The following is a 24,546-nucleotide window of genomic DNA, read 5'->3' as shown; positions in this document are numbered from 1 at the left end:
TATTTGGTATTTTCTTTAAATCAACATAATATTCATTAAGAAACTTTCGGTAATTTATAATTTTTCATATGACCAGTGTTTAGTTTCTATGGAAAAACATTTTTTTTATACATGTATTTCATACAAAAACAAGCGTTGCCTCTATTGAAGAAATAATCGGTAAATGATAGAGAAAAGAAGACTTACGGGGATACCATTTGCCAAATATCATAACCACCTTAACTTTTGTTTCACAATTATGGAAAAATTGCATAATATTCAAGAGCCTTGCATTTTTCGTTCAAAGCGTTAAACGAAAATAGAACTAATCAATCTACCGAGATTATAAAAACTGTACAAATTTCCTTTTACTGTGCACAATAAACATGTATATAAAGATTTGCAAGTATCATCTTGATATTATTATAATAAGAAAACCGATGTTGATATACCTCTTTTATGATTAAAAAAAATTCAATATGAGTGTAAATATACTGTGGAATCATAAGAACGCGTGGTGGTTCAATTTTCGTGGTATTCGTAGGTAACCCTTTCCCACGTATATACATCCTCGAAAACAAATTTTGGAAGAGTTAGTTTTCTTACTGAAAACCGACGCATCCACGAAATTAACCTCCCACAAATAAGCAGTGAATCCATAAATCGACGAAAATTGGTCCCTAATCATTTTGCAAAATTTCCGATGAGATGCTGCGCATTAGTGGTAAATATGTCAGCAGAACATTGCAGCCTATAGAACAGTTTGTCTTATTATTACTTGCATTAGTTATCGCTATTGTAATTTATTTTATTACATGTACATATATTACACAGAGGAACAGCCATGCCTTCCGTAGATACCGAGGTTACCATGGTTACTATAGCTACTTGACAGTTTTTTTTGTACTGTTGATGCTGAATTTGAAAGGATTAGAACCATTTTAACAAGAGCTTGGACTTTGGGTAGTTGTGTCAAACAGAAATGTGACGTAGGCATGTTTATTTCATTGCTGACCACTCAGCCATGGCTCTTTGAAATCAACAAGATTTGTATGGCTTTTGAGCCAAGACTGCGCAATTGGTGCATATTTTGCTCGAAATCGCGTCATTTTCAACTTTTTTGACGCAAGAAATATTTAACTACGCCCTACTGAAAGTCCAAGGTCTTATTAAAATGGATCTATTTCATTATCAATTCAAACTTAAGCCTCGTTGAGAGCACAAACTCTACGGACTTGCACAAGCTTACCTCAGGTTACTAAGTAAATGAAATAACCATGATAATCTTCATATTTAGAAGAAAATGCTGTTCCTTCTATGTAACTTGCTGGTGGATAGATGAAGAAAAATTCATAGACAGTAGAATATAGACGTGAAAATGTTTCATACGAGCTATTTCTTGAAAAACAGTGGAGAAAATACAATGAGTGTTCATACATTACTTTGATCACTGAAAACAATTGTTTTATGTTGGTTTGCTTGCATTTAAAAAATGTTACGAGCAATTGGGTTTATGGAGTTATGAATACAATGTAATGTTACAATTTATATAGAGCTTTTTTTGCATACAATGTATACAATTCATTACAGAAGGATGCTTGCTTAGTAATATCAAAAATTAATTCTTTTAAGGCTGTTTGATTATCTTCCTTATTATTTCTATGTTGAACTTTGCACCTCTTCTGACTGATTCTCAAAAGTAAAACGATGTATTAAAAGTGTACTTCGTCAAAGATTTTTCGCTATATTGTTCTATGTCTGTGATTATAAGTCCGGAGTCACGATTTCTTGAATTAAATTCAAGCCTAACAAAGCAGATACATGAAGCAACATCCCTACTGATAGAAGAATTTCGATATTTGGAAAGTGTATAAGCAATGGAACAGGTTTGGGATGCCTATAATATAATTGGCATTACTAATTAAAGTAGTGCTAGTTAGAAAATTGTATGCAAGATCTTCTAGCACACGATATACTAATTTTTTTTGGGGGGGGGGGGGGGAGACGGGAGGGCATTATGAATAGGATAGTTTCTTTTAGATTATCAAAATAACTATCAATTTTTATTTGATACATAAATATTTGAATTCGCCTAATTAATCTGCGCATATCGTATATTCCTTAGATAATTATGTGCACCCTACATATGCCTTAAACCCGTAGCTTGTTTGGTTGAAGAAAAAAAATACTATAAATTGCAAATGTAATGCTCTGTTTTGGTTTAATTGTCGTCACTAGCTTTCTATTGAAAGGACCAGTTCCAATTTAGGACGAATGGAAACTGTCTTTGAGATTAAGGCGAAAGTTGATTTGACTGTCTCAGCAAATTCCATGGGCGCGATGTGCACCTATATATATTCGGTATATCTAATCATAATAAAAGAAAATGTATACAACGGCTGTGGTTAAAATACATGTATTTGAATTTTCATCGCTTCTTGTTACATATACTAATATATTTTGAATGTAAACGTATTTGCATAGGCAAAACAACACCGTAAAATTCGAAAATAATCACTGGGTCAACCAGGGCATAGCTTAAGTTCACCAAATATCGGGATCCTTTGACTTTTCGTTTATCATGCCTCATCTAAACGGTCCTAAAAGGAACAAAGTATTGTAAGCCATAAGGAAGTACATAATATAACTTGTCCAGGTAGGTTGTGGGGTTATGGAAATTAGAACGTTGTTATACCCTCGTAACTTTAGGTAACATCTTGCCCTGCAGGCATCTAGATAAAGTATACGTGTCTTGCTTAGGGCTCTTGCTCGAATGCTAAAGGACAATCCATCAATTCCAAAGTCTTCCTATTTCACTGAATACCCTAGACATATAAAGTTTAGTTCTCTCGACAGACAAATTATTATCTATTATGTCTCTAACCAAATATACCACCCTTTTTGTCGGCCTCTGCTTTGCGGTGGTTCTCGTCTTCTGTGAGGAGGGTGCCTCGCCAAAGAAGGTGGACATCTACACGATAGTTCCTCCACCAGGGGATTGCGAGAAGAAAGCCAAAGAAGGGAATGTCGTTCAAGTTCATTTTAAAGGAACATTAGAAAATGGCACCGAATTTTTTAACAGGTGAGTCAAACTCGTTTGTTGATTTCATAGTCTTACTATTTGGAGAAAAGTTGCTAAGTAAGCGTTACACCGATTGCACGAAAACTATGAACCCTGGTCGGCACTAAACAACTTTCAATTTTTACAGCTATGAGGGTGAACCAATTTTTTTCACGTTGGGAACAAAACAAGTTATCAAGGGCCTGGAACAGGGTGTAGAGGAAATGTGTGCGGGTGAGAAAAGACGGCTTACGGTTCCATCAGCCCTGGCCTACGGATCCAAAGGCATCGGTATGTTTTCTCTCTCTCTCTCTCTCTCTCTCTCTCTCTCTCTCTCTCTCTCTCTCTCTGAGCGACATTTTTTCTTCTTTTTTCAAAAAATAATATTGTATGCTGGATACATTTTAACTTTACATGTATGTTATAGTATTGGAATGAAACTTTCATTTAATATTCGTATTTCAAGATGCTGTACCAGGAGGAGCGACCGTAATTCTTGAAGTAGAAATGCTCGCTGTAAAAGACCAGTTTGATATCCTTGACCAGTTCCATAGAATGGACACCAACAAAGACGGGGCTCTTGACGCCATGGAGGTAAAAAAAAATAACATTCTTATGTTTATAAGATACCATTGGGATATTTAAAATGATAATATACTTGTATAAAAATGATTTTGAACCGCTTTGTCTTTGGTTTATGACAGATTGTGGAAGTTGTTAATGGAGAACAGTTCAAGAAACTGATGCCAATGGCAATGGATGACAATATGAAGGAAATGATGATCCAAACTATGTTCACCATGGCGGACAAGAACCGAGACGGTCACCTTGACCCCTCAGAATTCACAAAGCTGTCCAAGATGGGGGAGAAGGCTATGAAGAAGAATAAGCCGAAGTCTGATGAACTTTAAGAGTTATATTGTATTTTTATATTATTGTTATGTGTATAATAAATTATTTAACTAGTTTTAATTGTTTTGTTGTAAACGGGTTTTTTTCTTGATCCTATTGGAAAACGACTTATAAAAATCCGGAATAAGAAACAGAATATATGTAATTTTGCAGCCTTTTTATCGTTTTAAATGAGAGGAGTTGATTTGCATTTCATACAATTTTTCACTAATTTGAAGCTATTATCGTTCCGTTGGAACTCCGTTTTTTGGAAATAAGATTGAATTATAACCACTGTCACATTACAATTTTATTCTTTTTTGTCGGAGAACATTAGTACATAGGCGGTGGAACAAATAGCATGTTGCTTGTTGTATTATCTCTTGCGTTTGCAACAATGCATTTATATTTACATCTACCAAGTATTATTCCCTCTATTTCTTACGGAAACATATAGTTAATTCATAGCTCTATAGAAACAGCCATATTGAAATCTACACGCCCCGTTTATTGATTGGTCGAAATCTACAGCGGCTGAAACTGACAAGAAAGTGACAGGGCCAAACTTGTCACGCCCAGTTTATCAATTGGTCGAGACCTACAACTACCTAGGAAATTGCACGAACTGCACGAAATAATCATGACGACGTCAGACTCAAAGTCTCACAGGAGACGATTTGGCTGTTTCTTTTAGTTAACGTACTTATGCACATTAACAGTAATTTAGTGAATTTTACTTACTTTTCATAATCAATTTATCAATTGGCTAAAAGAAAGATGTTAATATAAACAATAAAATACTTTCTTTGATGATTCATTTGGGTAATGAAAGTAGCGATCATCGCAGAAAAAATTTACATAACCCGCTAACGCGGGTTATGTATTTTTTCTGCAATGTCGCTACTTTCATATCCCGAATGAATCACCAAAGAAAGCATTTTATTGTTTAAATAAAGCCGTCTTTACTGCTGGTGATCATTTTTTTTTAAATTCCCCGACTGTCGTATCTGTTCTGGTTAGGTTTTAAAAATACAGTCATAAATAATTTGTCACGAAATATAATTGTGCCTGAAATCAAAATTATAACATTTATATTCTGTGGAGCACGATTTGTGTATATTTTTTAAAACATCAGTGTGCGTCGCAGGCAAAATGTGCATTAAAATATATTAATTAAAGTAAATTCTGGTTAAAATGAGACTGTAATCATATTAATTTGTGAAATGCAAAATGTCACATGTTCTTCATTAAAAGTAGAACCAAGCCGATCATACGAGGAATCAATATAATGCCAAATTAATGCAATTGCAGGGAGAGAACTCGCATTACTAGAAAAAATGATTTTTCTTCAATGAATTATAGAGATTAATAGAATCATTCATTATTACGAGTGTGGGATAGTGAAATTCCACCGAGGAGACAAGATTCACGGTCTAGGACGAGGCTGTGCCGAGTCCTAGACTGTGAATCTTGGCCCCGAGGTGGAATTTTACTATCCCACACGAGTATATAATGAATGATTATTTTTCTCGCATTATATTACCTTAAAAAATGATGTTTGACAACTTTCTGTTATGACGTTCTAAAGATTACTTTTGGTTTATCCCTCCGCGTGCTGCAAATAGTGCAAGTCAAAATGAGAGCATACGATAGTTTTTTAATTAAAAATATGATAAATTGTAATTAATTAAGCAACACAATTACTTAAAGGATAATCTCAATGCACCATTTTGCATTCCCCTACAGCAGACAACGTTTGTTTACGTTTTAAAACGGCGTAGTAATACACAGTGTAAGACAGAAAAATCTCACACTGCTGTCTCACACCGGACAAACCGATCTCACACCGGTGATAATGCGAGAATGATGAAGTTCTATAGTCTATCCTCAAGATAAGGTTTCAGCAGGCAAGTGCCAGCTGGTAACAAGGTGAAAATTAAAACTAGTGGGGTGCACTCAAAATTCTCCTTACAAGCCAAAATCAACAAAACCACCACTCCACCGCCCAGATTAAAGAAAATGAAGGACTCTACCTCCCAACACCCCCAAAACAAGATACCCAGGTCCTTAACGGTCACATGAGTATTTCGCAACCCTGTTAAGGATCTTCAGAATGGCAAAGGTAAGATGTATAGAAAACAAATTGGGAAGGGAGGGGGTATAATAAAATGACACAATTTTTTTAAAATCAAAAGCACAAATTAAATTCTCTTGTATATACAGTGTAAATTACAAATTTGCCATATGAGTACTGTAGCCCCCCCCCCCCCCCCCAAAAAAAAAAATAAAAAATAAATTCCACTATGTTTTAACAATTTCAGCAATGTCCTTTTACTCATTTTTATGATATGCACTCAGTTTGTGCTAGATGCCTATTAATAGTAGCTGACAGGATTATCTTTTTTTTTTACTGAAAGAATAAAGCTTAATGATCATTCACACCCCCCTCCTTCTTTGCAGAAAAACCAAAATCAGTACCCCTGACCAAGTTCATTAATGTTACAAAACTAGAAGAGACCTCTTTGTTCACCACAACCAGACACTTAATATGCCATGCCTGTAGTAGAGAAGATAATTTTTGATTAAAGAATTAATGCATGTTCACTTTATTACCAGTACAGCCCAGCATTAATACAATAACCCCTTAACCATGGATTTCACAATTGTTGGCACAGGCCGCATTCTGATATGTTTACCCATGTACACTGCAGTATGATTGCTAGATGGCTATATAGTTGCAGAGGACATTTTGAAAGAAATTATGCATTTTCATCGCATGTATGACCAGCAGAGTCCAACCCTTACACCAGAGCCCCTGACCCTGGGGCCATAAATTCCACAATTTTGGTAGAGGCTCCCTTGCTTTTCACAACGATGTGCTTAGTTTATATGTTGATTGTTCAGTTGAAAAGAAGATTTTTGAAATTGCACCAATTTTTACCAAACTTTAATCTGCAGTAGCATCCAGATAATTGAGATCATATTCTCTAAATTAAAGGGGCATGGTCACGATTTTAGTCAAAACTTATTTTTCCGATTTTAATTTTTACAATGTTTTAGAAAGGTATTTTTAATTCTTTGCACTGTAAAGATTTTGTTTACATTTTAAATGTTAAAGCTGCTTGGTCCGATTTTTTTGTTATTACAGTATCAATTTTTTTTTCATACAAATCATTTATCTTAGAAAGTTATGGACTTTCTCCTATTTACACCAGCAGAATCAGTCTCCTTTCAAAGTTAGAAATATTCAAAGTAAATAAAAATAATTTCTCTTTGGGCAAACGAAAAAACAAACCAAAATGCATCACGGGAATGTTTAGAAAAGGAAACCACATGGTTTCGTCCCACGAATGATTGGGGTTATTCAACCCGCATGCAATGCATCGATTGTAAAGAAAGCAGACTTTAGAAATATTGGCCAACAAAACATACATATGTTTATTTGTAATTCGTCTGATCATTTCGACCTTTATTTAAAGCGATGTCAAATTCGTAATACAACCATACCCGTCTCGTCGTCAGGGGTGAAATTTAACATGAGGCGAAATAACGCGGTACCTTTTAATGTCGTTTTGTTTTGTTAGAAAATTTTGTACGTATTTTTCTTCATTGAAATTTGGCATAATTGACGGGTAAAACTACTGCAATGTCTATTATTATACATATACTAAGCATAGCCATCGTTTAAAAGCGTGCATAAAATTTGATATAAAATCGGACCAAGCAGCTTTAAACGTTAGGAACAGCTTATTTATGCTTAAAATGAATAAAAAAATTTGACAAATCTGCTTGAAAAAAGATTTTTTTACTGGTATATTGAACCTATGTAAACAAAACCTGGGCAGAGCCTTGTTTACATGACAAAGAAATGTGAGCCATGTATCTTGCTTATATCTCTACGACTGTCTCTCAAATTTCATTTTATCTTTAGAAATGCATTCCTAAAGCATTGTAAATTATAAAGACAGAAAAATAGAATTTCACCAAAATTATGACTATGGCCCTTTAAGCTAACCGTGTACTAAACTTACAAAGATACATAAACCATGCAAGTACTGTACATATACAGATATAGGTTGGGCCAGTAGATGCTTATGTCTGTGTCACAAAAACTTTAACCTGCTTCAATTTTTTTTAACCTTTTTCAGCATCCCACTACTATGGCTCAGATCAAGCATTCAAGCCTGTCTAGTGTATCAATATCACAAAACACATCATACATCCATGTTTGGTAAAGACTGGACCAGTAATACTTGACAGTTATGGTCATCACAGGGCACCTGCTCTTAAAACATTAACCTGCTCTGAAGACTAAATTACTCCATCATCTTCAACCTAAGATTCAGTTTTAGTATCCAAGTCTGTCAAGCATATTAATATTACAAAATGAGTTATCCATCCTTGTTAAGTGAAGATAGGAACAGTAAAAATTTAGTTATAGTCATCATAGGACACCTAGCTACTCCGATAACTTTTGCCTTCTTCAGCATTCGAGTTTTAACACTAAAATAATCTTAAGTTTGTGGTCTTTTAGTTCATATATTTCTGTTTTCTGTTAGAAAGTAACTTCTTACAAGAGTCAGCATTCCACTACTTCATGTATATATAATTATATATTGTGAAAATACTGGTATATATCTTGTTTACTACAGTAGTACCTTTTAGGAGTAGGTCCCATATCAAGGTTATTTATGTTAGCTAAACTTGCTTGGATTGTGCATCTGGGGATACTCAATAACTTAATAGACATGGATGTCAAATCTGAGCCATAAAATCGAAACCAAAGATCCAAATTTGAGACAACACTCAAATAAATGACACTAAAAAAAAAATTGAAATTTCTCTTTTATTGTAATTCTTATCATCGTGCAAGAGTACTTTTAATAATAAAAAGTACATTGCTATCAAAATACATTTGTTATACATTTGCCAGTTTATCATTCTAATCTTACAACTTACATACCACTAAATGCCTTCATAAATAGAATAAATAATATCCTCCAAATTAATGTATATATTTTTATGATTCATGTATATGCGATATGTTTCATTATACTATGTAATTCGACCAAATGGAATGCATGATTCTTATCAAATATTGATAAAACATGTACTTTGAATAAAAAAATTAAGCAATAAAATATGCAAAATTTTAAAAAATCAATTCTCTAAACTTAAAAAAAAAAAAAAAGTTAGGATGAATTTGGTATGGAAATGGATGGGTTAGGGGATTATGACTTAAAGATAGAATTTAAGAATATCAAAGTTCATCATGTTTTGGTCCAGTGAATTCGTCATGGGTTATAATCCCGTCTTTGTCAGAATCCTCCCAGTAAAAAATCCCATCCACTACTTTTTGGTGTTCTTCGCTTTTGTTATCGACGGGGAATCCGTAGGTTTGTCGTGACAAATCAACGAGGTGGGCGGAGATCTGTGGTAATAGGTCAAACAAATCTCTATCAAATAAATCTTATAAACTATCTTATAAACTATTTCCACAGCATATTATTTCTAACCACTAGCTAAAGTATTTAAAAATGTGTTCTGTAAATAAAAGAAAACTACTGAATAACTGAAGCCTCCCTGCACCAATACATAGCAATATTTGGCATTAACGATAACTTCACAACCTGAAAAAATTATAAAATAAAGTGGTCCACATTTACTTAATCTTATTAATCTCAAATCAAGCTAAAACAACTTTTAAACTTCATGTTTCACATTAAAGCACACACTATCACAATTGATTAACAAAATTATTGAAATTCTAATTTTCAGAGTTCTTCATGTTTTGGGCCACTGAATTCCTCTCTTGAGATGAACCCATCATTATCTTGATCTTCTTTTTCAAAAACATTTTGGAGAAGGTCTTTGTGCTGTCCATTGTTTTTATCGACGTCATCACTTTTAAAAGCACTTTTCAATTCTTGTAAAATAAACTCAGAAACCTACAAGTGCAAAATATAAAAAAAAAACATTTAGCAAAAAAAAATTATTCAGGTGAGGTAGTTAATCAAAAATTTTTACTTTTTTTTTTCGAACTTTACGTAAAGTTCTATTTCAAAATATTTATTTCAGAAGTTATTTTTGCAATTTTATTTTTAAAATGACTTTCAATATAGCATACATGTACATTTATTTTTAATGATTGGCCAAATAAAATATCCAATAATAAATTCTCGGTATTTTAAGCATGCATATTGTTTCAGTTCTGTACATGCTCTAAAACTAGTGACATATAATGGTGTAATTCTTTGTTAGTATTGCATGCTTCCTTACCTCTACACAAGTTTATAGCTACTGTAAAGAGTCTGATGGTCATGCATGCATGGTTAAAGCTTTCGAGTTAGTGCTAGTTAGTATGAAAATGATGAAAATGTATTGTACTTATTTTGATTTTGAAATTTGCATTTAAAGATCCCTCCGGTAATGAAGGTTTATTAGTTTTTGTGTACACAAAAAATTATCCATTACAGTGATTTAAAAAGGTAGAAAAAAAAACCCACCAAAGTTAAACAATAAGAAAATAATATGAAAGAAATGAAAACAAAATAAGTTGCATGCAGGCAGGATTGAGAGAATGTCTTGCAGCATGATTCTGTGTAAAGCATGAAAAGTTAGTGGGCTGTATTAGCAATCAAAACACTAAACACAACCTGTAAATAAAGCTTAAAAAGTCAAGCAAATCAGAAAGCATTGAAACTTGAAAGCAAAATCATTTCAAAGTCAAAATCAAACTATAAATGAAACAATCAAATTTATGGATAAATTTGATGTTTCCCAACTTTTATTTTATAATTATACATTTGCTTGACTTGTTAAGCGAAGGCAAAATCTCAGTAGAATGTCAGTGCAGTGCTAGAAAAACTTCAAACTGTGTCCCTACAATTCATAAAATTAGAGTTCTTCATGTTTAGGCCCGCTAAACTCATCATGAGAAATGTGTCCGTCTTTATCTTTGTCTTCATGCACGAAGATATTCTCGACTACGTCGGTATGTTCCTTGGCTGAGGGGTCGATCTTTTGGCCGGACTGTTCGGTCTGTTTAACTATAAAATCTGAGATCTGCAAGACAAAGTCACATTACTGTCAAATAAGATTGATGCAATACTGGATAAAAAAAAAATTTGCCTGAATTGCACATTCAAATTCTTAAAATGCACAACGTGTGATCAATAAATCATTCAAATGTCAAGTTCCACTACTTCTGTATTAATGTGATAATTTTTTTTTAGATCTGTTTCTTTTAATTGATGAGAATGGACATAAAAAACAGATGGCAATTCAATTTAACAAGTTACAAGTAAATGCACACAGAAAAAAAACCTATTAAGTTAAAAAAAAAATCATTCCACACCCCAGCTCCTATACATGTATTCACCGTACTAGAATATTTTTCATAATCTAAATGCATTGTAAACCAAACCATTTTTATGCACACATGTAGTGCTAACAAGGGAAGGTCAATTCTCTGCAGAAAAAAATGCAAGTCATCCTTTTGTTACTCGATCGTCTATAATGTCAGATTAATTCATTAAACAAAATTAGTATGGATATATGTACCAGTCATGATAAGGGAAAGTTAATGGACAGAGTTAATCACTTGTTATTCATCTGATTAATTTGTGAATCATTCCACCATATCCCCGCTGACCTGTGAACCATTGCTGTCAGAACTACCTGGTATTAGTAATAATAGACGTACCTCTTCTCTTGACAGTTTGTTGTCCTCATCCGTATCAATCTTTTTGAAAATGTTCTCTGGTTTTGGTCCATCTTGAACATCTAAAAGTTCTACTTCGAAAATAAGGGGTAGACTTAGGTGGAATCTTCTCTCCTGTAAATAAATAAAATATATATCCAATTAATATATAAAATAAATTATAATAAGAAGCTAGAGTATGTGTAGTGTCTTGTCAAATTAATTCAATGCTTGATTGAATTCAGAAATTAACCCCTATTTAATTATTCAGTTTTTCTTCGGAGTTATTTTTAACTTATTAGTATGCACATCACACAATCTATATAGACAAGAGAGGCAACCAAAAAAATAAGCTGCCAAAGTCTGCTGAAAAATCCATTATTGTTATTCCCACTTAATAATATAAATTACCTGAATAAAATGAATTTAAACTTATAATCATTTTATTGAAAATCTTAATGGGTTGATAGGATTGGGCAACAGGCCCAGCTAGCTATTCAAGCCCTTTCAGTAATAGTACAAAAGTCAGACAGTGAAAATCTTATAAATTGCCATAAATACAGCATCATTCAGATATTTGACAGAATTATGAATAATTGATTCATACATATGTCAGTAAGTTCCTTCACATAATATCAATGACTAATGTACTCATTAGTAAAACCACAACATATGCATTGATAAAAGAATCAACAAACCTAAAGCTGGTTAATTTCAACAAGTCAGCTTTGTTGTAAATGTGTTTAAATAGAACCATTTTAACAAGAGCTTGGACTATGGGCAGTTGTTTCAAACAGCAATGTGGCATAGGCCTGTCTATTTCATTGTAGGCTATTCAGCCATAGCTTATTAAAATTAACAAGATTTGTCTGGCTTTTGAGCTAGCAATCTGTGCACATTTCGCTTGAGACCAGTGTCATTTTTACTTGTTTTGACGCAAGAAATAGGTAGTCACGTCCTACCAAAAGTCCAAGGTCTTGTTAAAATGGTTCTAATCATAAATCAAAGATAGAAGACCCACCTGCTCCTTGGTCACCATACCCCAAGTGGGATGGGATGGTCAGCTTTCTCTTTTTCTCCGATACACATGTCCAGAAGCCCCTGGTCCCAACCTTTGATAACCTGACCAATACCCAGTTGGAAGGAAAAAGGCTGACCATGATCGGCGCTGTAATAAAATCATAAATATTGATCCTCTTTCACACAAAATCCTTGTATATCAGACCGTATGTACAAGGCTACAAGCCGCATTGAATAATTAATAAACTGGATATATGTACTATGCTACTGTTGAAGTTTCAGTACCGGTATCTATTTCATTCATCATGAACACTGATTTTAAAATGAACCAGCTGGTATGCAAAGCAACATATGTTGCATTCAAGCATCTCCAATTTGGACATGATAGCTGACAAACTTTCGAAACCATCAACAAACAGTTGAAAAATTAGCTGCTAACTTCCGTTTTATTGAAGAATTCAATGATTCTACCTTGACCAACCAATCCTAGTCAAAGCTTGCCTACCTCTGGCCTAAAAGTCCCAGGCCCAGTTGGAACACAAACAGTCTACCATGATCTTCACTAATAAAATTAATATATGCACAGGTTGTAGACTTTGGTGTGCTTTAGAAATATACCTTACTGTTGTGGGTGAAATGTTATCTTTATGTGAATACATGTATGTTTAAAAATGATAAAATAAACATTAAATTTGTACTCTATCCCGATAAGACCATATCATTGATGTAAGTGTAAGCTAGAACCTGTATAGAAGATTAGGATTATACAGATTAAGGTTGACCTCAAACAAATCTCCCTTTACACTCTGACATGTGCATATGGTACTCTTTTCTTTTCTCAACTGGTCAAGCAGAAAATCTTTTGACAATAATTAAAGGTAAAGCTACTTAACTAGAGTTGACTGATGACTTAAATCAACCAAAGTATTTATCTTTTAATATTCAATGTATATAGCATATAAGTAATGTGTGGTCAATATCAAAAGAGTAAAATTTGTCTTTTCAACTTTTTAAATTTACTTTAAAAACAAATTAACAGTTATAAATCATAACCACCATATGTGTATGGAACTCTTAACTTATTTACCATTGGGCCTAATTATAGACGTGTCTACATGCATGGACAACATTACTTTCAAAATAAGACTGCAATATGGTAGTTATCAACACAAGCTTATGCATATGTATGATTCAAGTCGAGTTTAGCTAATGATGCCAGCATGAAACATTACACGACCTGTAACAAAGTTTCCACCTGTCCACGTGCTCACCTGGAGTCAAATTTGGTTCCATCTTCTAGTGTTCCTACATAATGCATGCTAAGCATGTCGAGTCGTTTACTTTTTCTTGTACATTTATCATCTTCTACAGTCTTTAGAACATCAATCTTCAGTTCTCCCTCCTCACTTGCAACAAGGGCAACGAAAAAGCAAGCGATGCACAGATACGTTAATTTCGCCATCTTGTGAATATCATAAAGGATGTGTCAGGTGTATAAACAGATATATAAAGCCAATTGTTCAACGTGGCAATTCCTAGTAGATAAGACAGTTTGACATATTCGTAGCTCGAGGGGAAATACACGTGTCGCCCTTGGGATCTGGAATCTGATTGGACTGTTATTTTAAGACAAGGGGAAATCCGGAAATGCATACCGTGAAGCTTTACCTCGAACCCGATCATTAAAAAAAGTCTAAAGCTTTGTAGATAGATAATTTTTTCTTTATAACAGCATGGAGCCGAGGAGATGAGGAACGGTGATTATGAGTCCAAAAAGTTTATATCATTCACGATTATTTCAAAACATGCTTATTTTAAATATGGAACATAACATTCTTAAAATTGGAAACTAATTAAAACGCCTCTTTATAAAAAAAAAAAAAAAAAAAGAAATATATTGGCTATTTATAGTGAAATATTTTCACCCACCTAGTACGATTCTTTCTTCCTTTTACGGAAATTTATTGTAATTCATAGCTTTATAGAAACTGAGCTGGCACGTAGCATCGGGGGGGGGGGGGGGGGGACAGGGGGCCTGCCCCCTTAACTTTTTCTCGCAGCAAAGATTTTTCTTAAATTTAAAAAAAGTGAACTAACATAGAGTTGCCCCCCTCCCTTCACTGTTTGGTGACCAAGTAACAATTGAAGTGAAAAATTAATAGTAAAATTGAAGTTAGATATATTCAGGTTCAGTGTGCTCTGCCCCCCTCCCCCCATGGATATCATGATTTTCACGATTTTTTTTCTCCCCCTCCCCCCTTTTTGTTTTGCTTGTCTAAGAATTTCTTGATTAGACTGCCCCCTTTCAAAAACGATGCTCCGTGCCTTCTGAGAGGACTGAAATCTGCAAACCCCGATAGTGTTTATCAATTGATAGAAACTTTTAGCATCTTGAGAATAATCACAGACTGCACGAAATACTCAGGATGATGTCAGACTCAAATTCCCGTTTTAGACGACTTGGTTAATTTTTTTTAAGTTAACGTACTAATGTAGATTAACAATAATTTAGTTTATTTTACTTCCTATTTACGATCAATTCATTGATTTAGTTTTATTAAAAGAAAGATGTAAATCTAAACAATAAAATGCTTTCTTTGATTATTCATGCGGGTTATAAAGGTGGCTACCATTGCAGAGAATGGTAAAAACAATGTGAATTTATTTTTTTTATCAGACAGTGAACTTTTAATTTCGCCACAAAGTAAGATCTCTTGCTTGAAAGTCCTCCTAGTGAATAAAAGAAATGTTATACTAAAAACAGGGACATTCAGAAGGAAACACCATACTAGTTTATGATACAAAAAGTACAAAAAAGTACCAGTTCTCTAACAGCAAGCTTGAATACTCTACCAATACTGATCATTTCCAGCGGTACATTCGTGCAAGAGGTTGCTACATCGATAACAATTTCCTAAAAGAAAAATTGATACACGCAAAATAATCGATTTAATAAGAAAAAATATTGCCTTCAATAAAGGTTCTGTCTGTAGGAGTTATCTCTCTTGTCAAAGGGGCGTTGTAATCTACTATGGAATAAATAAGATCTAATTGATCAACATATTCAGGCCTACTTCGAATAAGTTTTTGTATAAATATATTTCTTGAATTTCTGGTGATTCCCTACATGAATTTTAATAACGATTTGGAAAACTTGATGGCAAAGCCTTCGTCGCATGAGTCCCTCTTAATTCATGCAGCGTTAATTTAGAACTCCTTGGGGTTTTTTTTTTTAGCATAGACACATAACGATATATGTCTATGCTTTGAGCCAACAAAATTCGTCTATTGTTTCCATTGAAGCTCTACTGAAGAAAAAAAAAACATTTTCATTCCAAGTTATTCTTTTTTTCTTTTTTTAATAAATGCGTAACGCACCTTTAAAATAATACGTAAATTTATTCTTGTAAAAAAGATAATCACTTTAATTAATTTATTAATTAGATTTACTTTCTTTATGAATACTTTCTTTATGAATAGTTATATAAATAAAGACTTTTTAGTAAGCCCTTTGTCTCCCATTAAAATGGTTTAGTTTGACCACTATGTGGCAAAAACACCAGCTATCATTGCACGTGGTACACCATTTATGTGAAGATTTACTAGCTGTTAGTGCAAATACTGACATTTATTATGAAAAAATGATAGTAAATATACTTAGTTGTGGGATATAAAATGTTGGTTGAAATACCTGTGTACAACATAGACGAAATGAACTTTACATACAAGATTAGAGACAAAATGCCTTGAATATGTAATTTTGGATGTTATGCAATGGTTCTTTCTTTTAAAATGCAAAGTATGGATCTAATTTATCATATGAACTGATCAATTAAAAAAAGACAGAATTGACAAAATTCTTACTGCTTCTAGGAAAGATGAAATCAAATGTTTTTCCACTGTATATTATCATAGAACACATCATACTAATTATAATTCCGATTTATTCATCGATGGTCCTATACTTGAAACTGTACATAATCACAAACTCTTAGGTTAGACGTGCATAGAGAGTATTTTTAGTCACTATTGAATACTTGTCAAACCTGTCAAAATTTTCAGTAAACAAAATCTTGAAAGCATACGTGAGGACAACTTTGGGGACACTATTGCAAACGCGTAGATATTGGGATTGTGTTGTGTAGTGCTTTTTGCCTTGTTGTATAAAGCCAATATCCGAACACTAAATACAAGCTAGTATTCTATTTCTAAGAATAAGTTTATAGTGCCTGCATTTCAGTTAATCTCTTTGAGAGAGAGAGAGAGAGAGAGAGAGAGAGAGAGAGAGCGAGAGAGAGAGAGAGAGAGAGAGAGAGAGAGAGAGAGAGAGAGAGAGAGAGCAATGCGCTGTTTCATCGTCATTAAGTTTTTTTTTTTAATTTATAAAACCAAAGCAATATATTTTGTTGTGCGTTTGTTAATCTTCCATGTGTCTAAGACAACAATTTACAAAATATACAATTTTTGCGCAGAATTTCAACCGACTTGAGCACTATAAAGTGAATGGGTTTGTGCTGCGTTGAAATATGTGTCTCGTTGATGTTAATTTCATACGCACGTCACAGCTGACGGAAAGTGACCCTTTCACGGTTATAGTTCAGTTTGACAAATCGCTCTCACTCTACTGTCTCCTGCTCCACAGAAATATGGTCCTTCTGTTGTCGAAACACAAAATCGGAGTTTCATAACTTGGAATTTTTGCGACTAACGATGGAGGAGTCTAACTAATACGGATTATATGATAGTCGTTTAACTTTTCATGACTTCTTTTAGAAGTTGTTCAATTCCTGACTTAAAATGTCGCACCTGTATGTTATGTTATGCGTTTTACTACAAGGAATTTTTGTATTTTCCAAAGGTAAGTGTGCAGGTTAATAATTAACTTTATACATTATAAGAAAATGTTAATAAATGTATTTTCGATCGCTTATTCATGTAGTATAAGAGAAACTTTTAGTTTGCAAAATGTGATGATTTTTTTCAAAGGAGTTTTTTTATTGACCAAAAAAAAAATCGATCATTTCGTAATTTTTGCAACAAAAGTATGTATTTACCACATGGTTCAATGCATTACAAAAGTTGATCGAACAACTTGATCGATGTAAATTTAATGCTTTCTTGTAAAGACAGACACATATACATAAATTCCAATTAATTATGTACAGTATTTCTATTATGAAAACCCCCTTCAATTTAATCTCTTTCTCTTGTTTCCAAATTTCGTCGCAATTTTCCATTGTGCTAGACATACGAGTAATTTGTATGTAAATTGGGTGCTGCATGTGTTTTATGTCTGTGAGAAACTACAGGTTGGAATGCATGTCACTTGCTAAGGTGTCATATATCGTTCATGCATGAAAAAATGTGCTATTCAAAGTTAAACACAGAACAATTGAAAAGGGCGAATAGTGTAATGTGGTGTGGTGCGGTGGGGGGGGGGGGGGGGTGTTAATAAATTCTTGAAACTTTCCACAAAAACTAGAAGATGGGAACCTATTCATTTATAACTTAGAAACTGGCGTTTTTATGATCAAAACACCTGGTTTTTGTACTAAAAAAAGGTAGATTGATTTGTCCTTCTCTTTTGACCACGCGAACACGTGAATGGAGTCCTTCCTGAAGAGATAATGGTTCCCACCCCCCCCCCCCCCCCCCTCCCCCAATAAAAACCCCTTTACTCTCCTTATCATATATACGTGTAATCCAAAATCTTACAAATGTCAATGTGTAATATTGATAAGACATCAATGAGTTCTATATCTCACGCCCACCGCTGTAAAGCAATGAATGATCTGATGTTACGTGTAAATAATGTGAAGGAGAAGTGATTGCTGGCAATTAAGACTACGTAAATTTTGTACCTCTTTTACTTTAATACAGATATAATCTGTGTACATCTTTTTTACTATACACAATGTACAGTTCTTATTATAATCTACAACATTTATTATACAACGTGGGAACGATAATATTAATTTTTGCATAATACCGATAAATTATCCAGGTATATATATATACCGTGCACCTGGCCTCTGACCCTCGATCCCACACGTGATGGGAAAGATTTGCATTAATTTCCATTCTATCTCATTATCTTGCAAGTACAAATGACAGACGTAATTAATGAAACGTAGAATGATGCAGTTTTAATTGTTGTCAACAGTTCTAACATATCTATATATACAGATCTAAATCTAACTGGTAGAATCAGAACATTTTTCTTGCCATTACTTTGTAAATATACTAAATTGGTTAACAATATATATCTTAAGTATTCTTAAAATTGATATTCATGCTAAAAATCCTCTAATAAATAGTCATAATTGATTCATGAAAAAGAAATAATAGTTTAACTTTTAATACTGTCAAAGACGATCTTATGCACAACCAAAATCAGTCTGGTGTTGCAGGTCGTAATTTTATCACTAATATTTTACAGACAGTTGTGGTAAGTTTTTTAATTATAGAAAGAGAATACGAAAAAAATGGCTCTCCTTTGTACAGAAGGTGTTATTTGTAATGCTACAGAAAGAACTGTCGGTTTTATTGGTCATCTGATACAATTATCCCGACAGTATGGCATTTATAGAGTCGTAAACACGTGACAGAATGGACACAACCCAAGGATTGCTAATTGGGAGGCATTCAGCCGAGTTCATCAGTAGCTGGCGCAATAATACACTGGTTATTATTCCTATTTAATGAAGGCCTGTAGGGAGCCAAAACGTCCAGACAACACGTGTGCAGTGGTCTTTGTGAAAAATGAATTTGCATAAATTGTTTTACTTGAAAAGCCACATCATTTTCTAAAACTCGCGTATTTTATGTTATATGTCAAGAACAGTGATTTTGTTTCTTTTATGCCTATGATATTAATAAATTATTTCTGAATTAAAATCTGAACTGAGAATGACAAATCATACGTGCATATGCTGGTAAACTGACATAATTGTATTACGAAGATAAAACACTCCTCACCCTTACAATCACAAGCATATTACACAACAAATCTAAAAATAAACACTTATCACTATTTTGATACAAGTAACCTTGTTTATATCGACGTCCACACCTGTCCTCTCTGTCTATAACGGTCACCCCCCCCCCCCCCTCCCCTCCCTTTCTAACTAACCGGAAATGTCATCCTTATCCGGCTTCAAAATTAGGTGATCAAAATGGCGGCAAAATCGACTGCTGAAACTGAAAATATGGACGGAAAACCATTTTATAATTGCTGTAAATAGTCTTGTAGGTAAACTTGTAAAAAACCTGGTAATTTCAATACCAACTTTCTTGACATGCATGAATAAAAAAGCTTTCAATTCATAATGCACGTGTGCTCACTAAATTTAATTTCAAACCATTTTAACGTGTTAACATCGATTAGCCCAGTTTACCATAGTACACATGGTACATGCTGATTATGAATCTTCTCTAAAAATATTTATATATTTAATTAGATTTATGACCTACCGGTATGTTACCATGTAACTCGTCAAAAAATTGATGATTGGACAATGGGGTGAAAATGAAAATTTGTTTGAATATATTAAACAGAAATTGACGGACAGTTAATGAGTGATTAATATTATTAACTTACAATGTATATATGTCGTATTTGGACTGATTTATTTTATGACTTTGGTTGCAGATATACAGGTGTTATCCCAGTCACTGTTGACTGATAAACACTTACATGTACCATGCTTACTGCCATATATATATACATGTAGGCCTAGTAACTTACATGTACCTACATGTACATATACCTCTGTATTTCATTTTATAGACCCTTTATAGACTTCTCTCTTGAAGGGCTGATATACTTTGCCGAAATTTTAAGAGATAGATAATTAAGCAACTTAAATGAAACGTATAATTGATGTTACGTTGATCATACTTCACAAAACGATGTCATTTTGCCCTGCAAAGGAGCAGTACCACAGTTACCATGAATGGGTGAATGGGTTAATTAGAACAAGATGTGACTTTTTGAACACCACTATACATAAATGCAGGAAGAAACAGCAAATATATGCTTGTGTTAACAATTTAAAATCTGGTATTTTTCTTTATATACTGTACATTTCAAAATCTAATCTTGCAAATTTTCTGTCTTACTTGCTCTTGCATCATTTTTGATCTGATTTACTGTAATTATTACTGGTGTAATTTATTGTGAAATCTTGTTCGTTTGTGTTCATTGTCAAGAAATTTGCAAATGACTTCAAATGTGTAATTTAATTGCTCTGTGATCTTTTCACAAAAGTAAAATGAAGTATAATACATTGTATTTGCCAAATACGTCTTATTTCTTTTAAGTTTACTAGTAGTAGGTCACATATTTTCAATACCGAAATTCATAAGACATTTACGGAGAATGGACTTATTCAGAGGTTTTTGCTCTGTAAAGATTTTTCTCTTTTTATCAACATTCATATAATTTGCCCTGTTTGTTTTTGTTCTTTTGATGAATTTTATTCGTCTTGTCAATACATCAGGAGCTAATTAATGAGACCCATCATAGGTAATTATGACTACTAGTACTTTAAAATTAGTTTATGAAATATATACTATGTAAAGAGTGGGTTAAGTTGTCCTCTTGTAACTCTCTGTGAGGAGGTTTCATCACTATATTATGCTATCTGAAATTTTATGTTCTGTAGCATTGTATTGCTGATTCAAATGAAGGTACTGGTAAGTCATTAATTTTGTTGTAATGTGTATTTTTTTCTTCCAATAGGTTGTGAACTACCTTGCAACAGTAATCAATTCCAATGTAAAAACTGTCGATGTATTCTAGAGTCAGATAAATGTAACCACATCAATGACTGTGGTGATAATTCAGATGAAATGGATAAATGCAGTAAGTATACACATGTATTCCTGAAATGTAAATTAGTTTTTAGCGTGTGTATATTCAATTTACCATAATTTATTCATTAATTATTGGCCTTCATAGGGCAACAAGATGATTGTATAATTATGAATCAAAAAAACATTGTACACAAAATACACATACAGTAAAACACGGTTATAGCGAACACGCTTACAATGAATTGACGCTTAGAGTAAAGTGATTTTAATTCCTAGTGACTTTATTACATGTTGTAAACTTGACGAATATAACAAATTACGATAATAACAAAGTAAAATAGCCCATCCTTGGTACTTTGTTATAAGCGTGTTTTACAAGAGGGAAAAAGTTTTATGATTGAAAGGCATACATATGTACATGTATTGTAATTATCATATTATGTATAAACTGAAGCTCAAGAGTAAGTATTTAAAGGAGTCTGTATGTATCGACAGCTTACAAGCCCTGTTTGGGGGACCAGATGACCTGTGATAACTACAAGTGTGTGAACCAGACCAGTGTTTGTGATGGCAAGGACGACTGCGGTGACGCTTCAGATGAGAAAGGCTGTGGTGAGTACCTGATGAAGTTTTGCGGAGAAACAGAAATCTGACATTTGTTGTTACAGAAATGGAATTCTGATATAAAGAATAATGCATTTATTATGGAGATTAGCTTTGTCATTCATTGTGGATATTTACCTTCCACTGCACTGTGCAGTAAATCTGTCATATGAATTTTGTCAAACTCTGGTTTATAAAGTAGTTGATTTCCGTGATTAGAAAATCTTAGAAGAGTCCATATATATAATTACAATGATATTTGTGTCATGAAATCAATTAATGTTTATCTGGATGCTGGCATAATAAAGTACATATTCCTTGTGCATAATGTATGTAAAACTGGTTTTTAAATTCTTGCAAAAGGACGTTTCCCTGTCCATTGATTTATGAAGACATAAATTTCTAGGTAAAATACTTCTGTCTGCATATTTGGGTTGAAATACATTTTGCATAAAAAAGGAATAAGAATGAAATCTTTGACTGTTCATTTACAGTGGTTCAGATGATCTTGAATGCTTGTTTGTTTGAATGCCTACACATTACACAAATTAAATATTTTTAATCTATATAACCATGATAACTGGACTGGCATTTTTATGACAATGAATTCTTTGAAAAGCTTTACATCCATTGGTTAGTCTGTTGGTAGACCAAGTGCTGTCCTATTCTTTCAAAATCTTAAAAGCCCTTTGCTGGACAGACATCAAACTTGGTACTCTTGGTACCCGAGTAACCCGACATCGAGTAGATGACTCCTATCAGTTTTGAGGTCACAGGGTCAACTGTCAAACTTGTCTGGATATCAGTCAGTAGATTAAGTGTTATCCACAATAACTTAATGAGAGCCCTATGACACACATACAATTTTGTACAAGTTTAGGTACACCACAAAAGATCAAGTTTGAATAACTACCATGGTATGTAAAACTACTCTGAAATTAACTGGTATACAAAGTGTGGTCCACTTTGATTTAAGACCCCTATTGGTTTTGTGGTCAAATGAGTCCGAAAATGATACTGTAGGAACTGGCTCTTAGAGTAGGAGTTTTATTGAGTCACAAGGTCAAAGGTCAAGGATAAAACATTCTGGACATAGCTGACACAAAGATTCTGTCTGCTCAATATCTTGAGATCTCTTTGCATGCTCAGTAATTACTGGTAGTTAAAAACTGACCCTTTCAATCTTGTCACATATGCAGTTGTTTTCAAAACTTCTTTTTTTATTGACATTTTGCTGAAGTAGATTTGCCAGACTGCAGTAATAACTCTATCATTCATGACCATTCATGAATGTAACAGTTGTGGAGAGTTTATAGAGTTTTATGATTGAACAGGAAACAGGAGGTTAAAATGTATCTGCCAGTCAGGTTGACAGGCTAGGCCTATAACAGGTCACCGATTGCCAGGTTACATGTCCAGATTGTGTGATGATTCCCATAAAATTGACCTCTTTGAAGCCGCCCATTCCAACAGAAATTTCAGCCTTGTGACAGACTGCATCATGCCCCTTATTTTTGTATATAATACCAAAACATTACTCTTGTCGGTTTATCGGATTTCATTTCTTGATGTGTTATATCCTGTTTCTTACCCTTTACCTATCAATGATATTTTTTTGGTTCGTTCTAAGAAATGTCACATACTTTCAGTGACGCTAATATTTAACAGCAAGTGAATGAAGTGATATGTTTAAACTAATGTTACAGATATATGAAATGGTATTATGTGGACAAGCAATAAAAAGATAAAAATACGCCCATATTTATTTTGGGCTATGTGAAAAGAAAACCTCAAAATTCTAGTAGTTGAATTATCAAAGAAACAAGTGTCAATTAAGGCAGAAAATCTGTTGTCCTTCAATAGCTCCAAGACTATATATAATGTCTAATAGTTCAGAATCAATTTATTTACATATTCTATCCCTTGTAGTCTTTCATGATTATTCCTTACCATGATTTATTTCTGTTGATTATACATGTATTTCATTTTCCTATCATAAACATTTCATGACTAAAAATAAACCTGCCTTTTCTGTTGTGTATTTAATTCTATGATGAAGTATTTTGAATTTTTCAGTGTATCCTCTTTCATAATAACCTCACCATGAATTTAAGGACTTGAAACATGCTTATGAAACATGTTGGGTTCTCATGATTGTTTGAACTATTTTCACACTCTACCAATCTGATTAATTAAAACAAAATCCTTGATGCTCTTCTTAATCATATGTTACTAGTCTATGAGGTAACATATCATTAATCGAGAGCATCAAGGATCTAATTTTTAATCAGACAGTACATTCTACAAAACTAAATAATACATCTTTTTCATTGTATTTCACTATTTTGAATATTATGTGAGTGAGTATGATTCCTAGTTCATTTTAAAATGAACAAGACAGTAAAACAAAACGAAATATAATCAGGTATTTCATGGTTTTGAAATCTGTGCTTCATTCCTGATTTCAGACAGG

General features: G+C 33.3%; 3 protein-coding genes across 3 annotated transcripts; 2 read left to right on the top strand and 1 right to left on the bottom strand.

The window, feature by feature from the left end:
* The first annotated feature begins 2,713 nt into the window (after positions 1-2,713).
* Positions 2,714-4,007, top strand: LOC117681233 (uncharacterized). Its single transcript, XM_034444728.2, has 4 exons — positions 2,714-3,061; positions 3,189-3,331; positions 3,507-3,634; positions 3,745-4,007. The coding sequence occupies exons 1-4, from the start codon at positions 2,853-2,855 to the stop codon at positions 3,949-3,951; spliced, it is 687 nt and encodes a 228-aa protein (XP_034300619.2). The 5' UTR covers positions 2,714-2,852; the 3' UTR covers positions 3,952-4,007.
* Positions 4,008-8,763: 4,756 nt separating this feature from the next.
* On the bottom strand, positions 8,764-14,272 carry LOC105320897 (uncharacterized). Its single transcript, XM_011419033.4, is given in 7 exon segments — positions 8,764-9,362; positions 10,818-10,996; positions 11,637-11,741; positions 11,743-11,768; positions 12,655-12,706; positions 12,708-12,801; positions 13,925-14,272. Coding segments are annotated over 6 exon segments (636 nt in total). The 5' UTR covers positions 14,116-14,272; the 3' UTR covers positions 8,764-9,362; positions 10,818-10,828.
* A 2,956-nt stretch (positions 14,273-17,228) lies between these two features.
* LOC136272072 (low-density lipoprotein receptor-related protein 8-like) lies at positions 17,229-22,236 on the top strand. The gene is made up of 3 exons (XM_066072933.1): positions 17,229-17,511; positions 21,397-21,519; positions 21,966-22,236. Exons 1-3 carry the CDS (start codon positions 17,451-17,453, stop codon positions 22,121-22,123), a joined length of 342 nt encoding a protein of 113 aa, XP_065929005.1. The 5' UTR covers positions 17,229-17,450; the 3' UTR covers positions 22,124-22,236.
* The last annotated feature ends 2,310 nt before the right edge of the window (positions 22,237-24,546 follow it).

Source organism: Magallana gigas, chromosome 2 (genome assembly GCF_963853765.1).
Source record: "Magallana gigas chromosome 2, xbMagGiga1.1, whole genome shotgun sequence".
Lineage (NCBI taxonomy): Eukaryota > Metazoa > Mollusca > Bivalvia > Ostreida > Ostreidae > Magallana > Magallana gigas.
The sequence above is the reverse complement of the archived record's forward strand: the minus strand, read 5'-3'. Positions and strand labels throughout refer to the sequence as shown.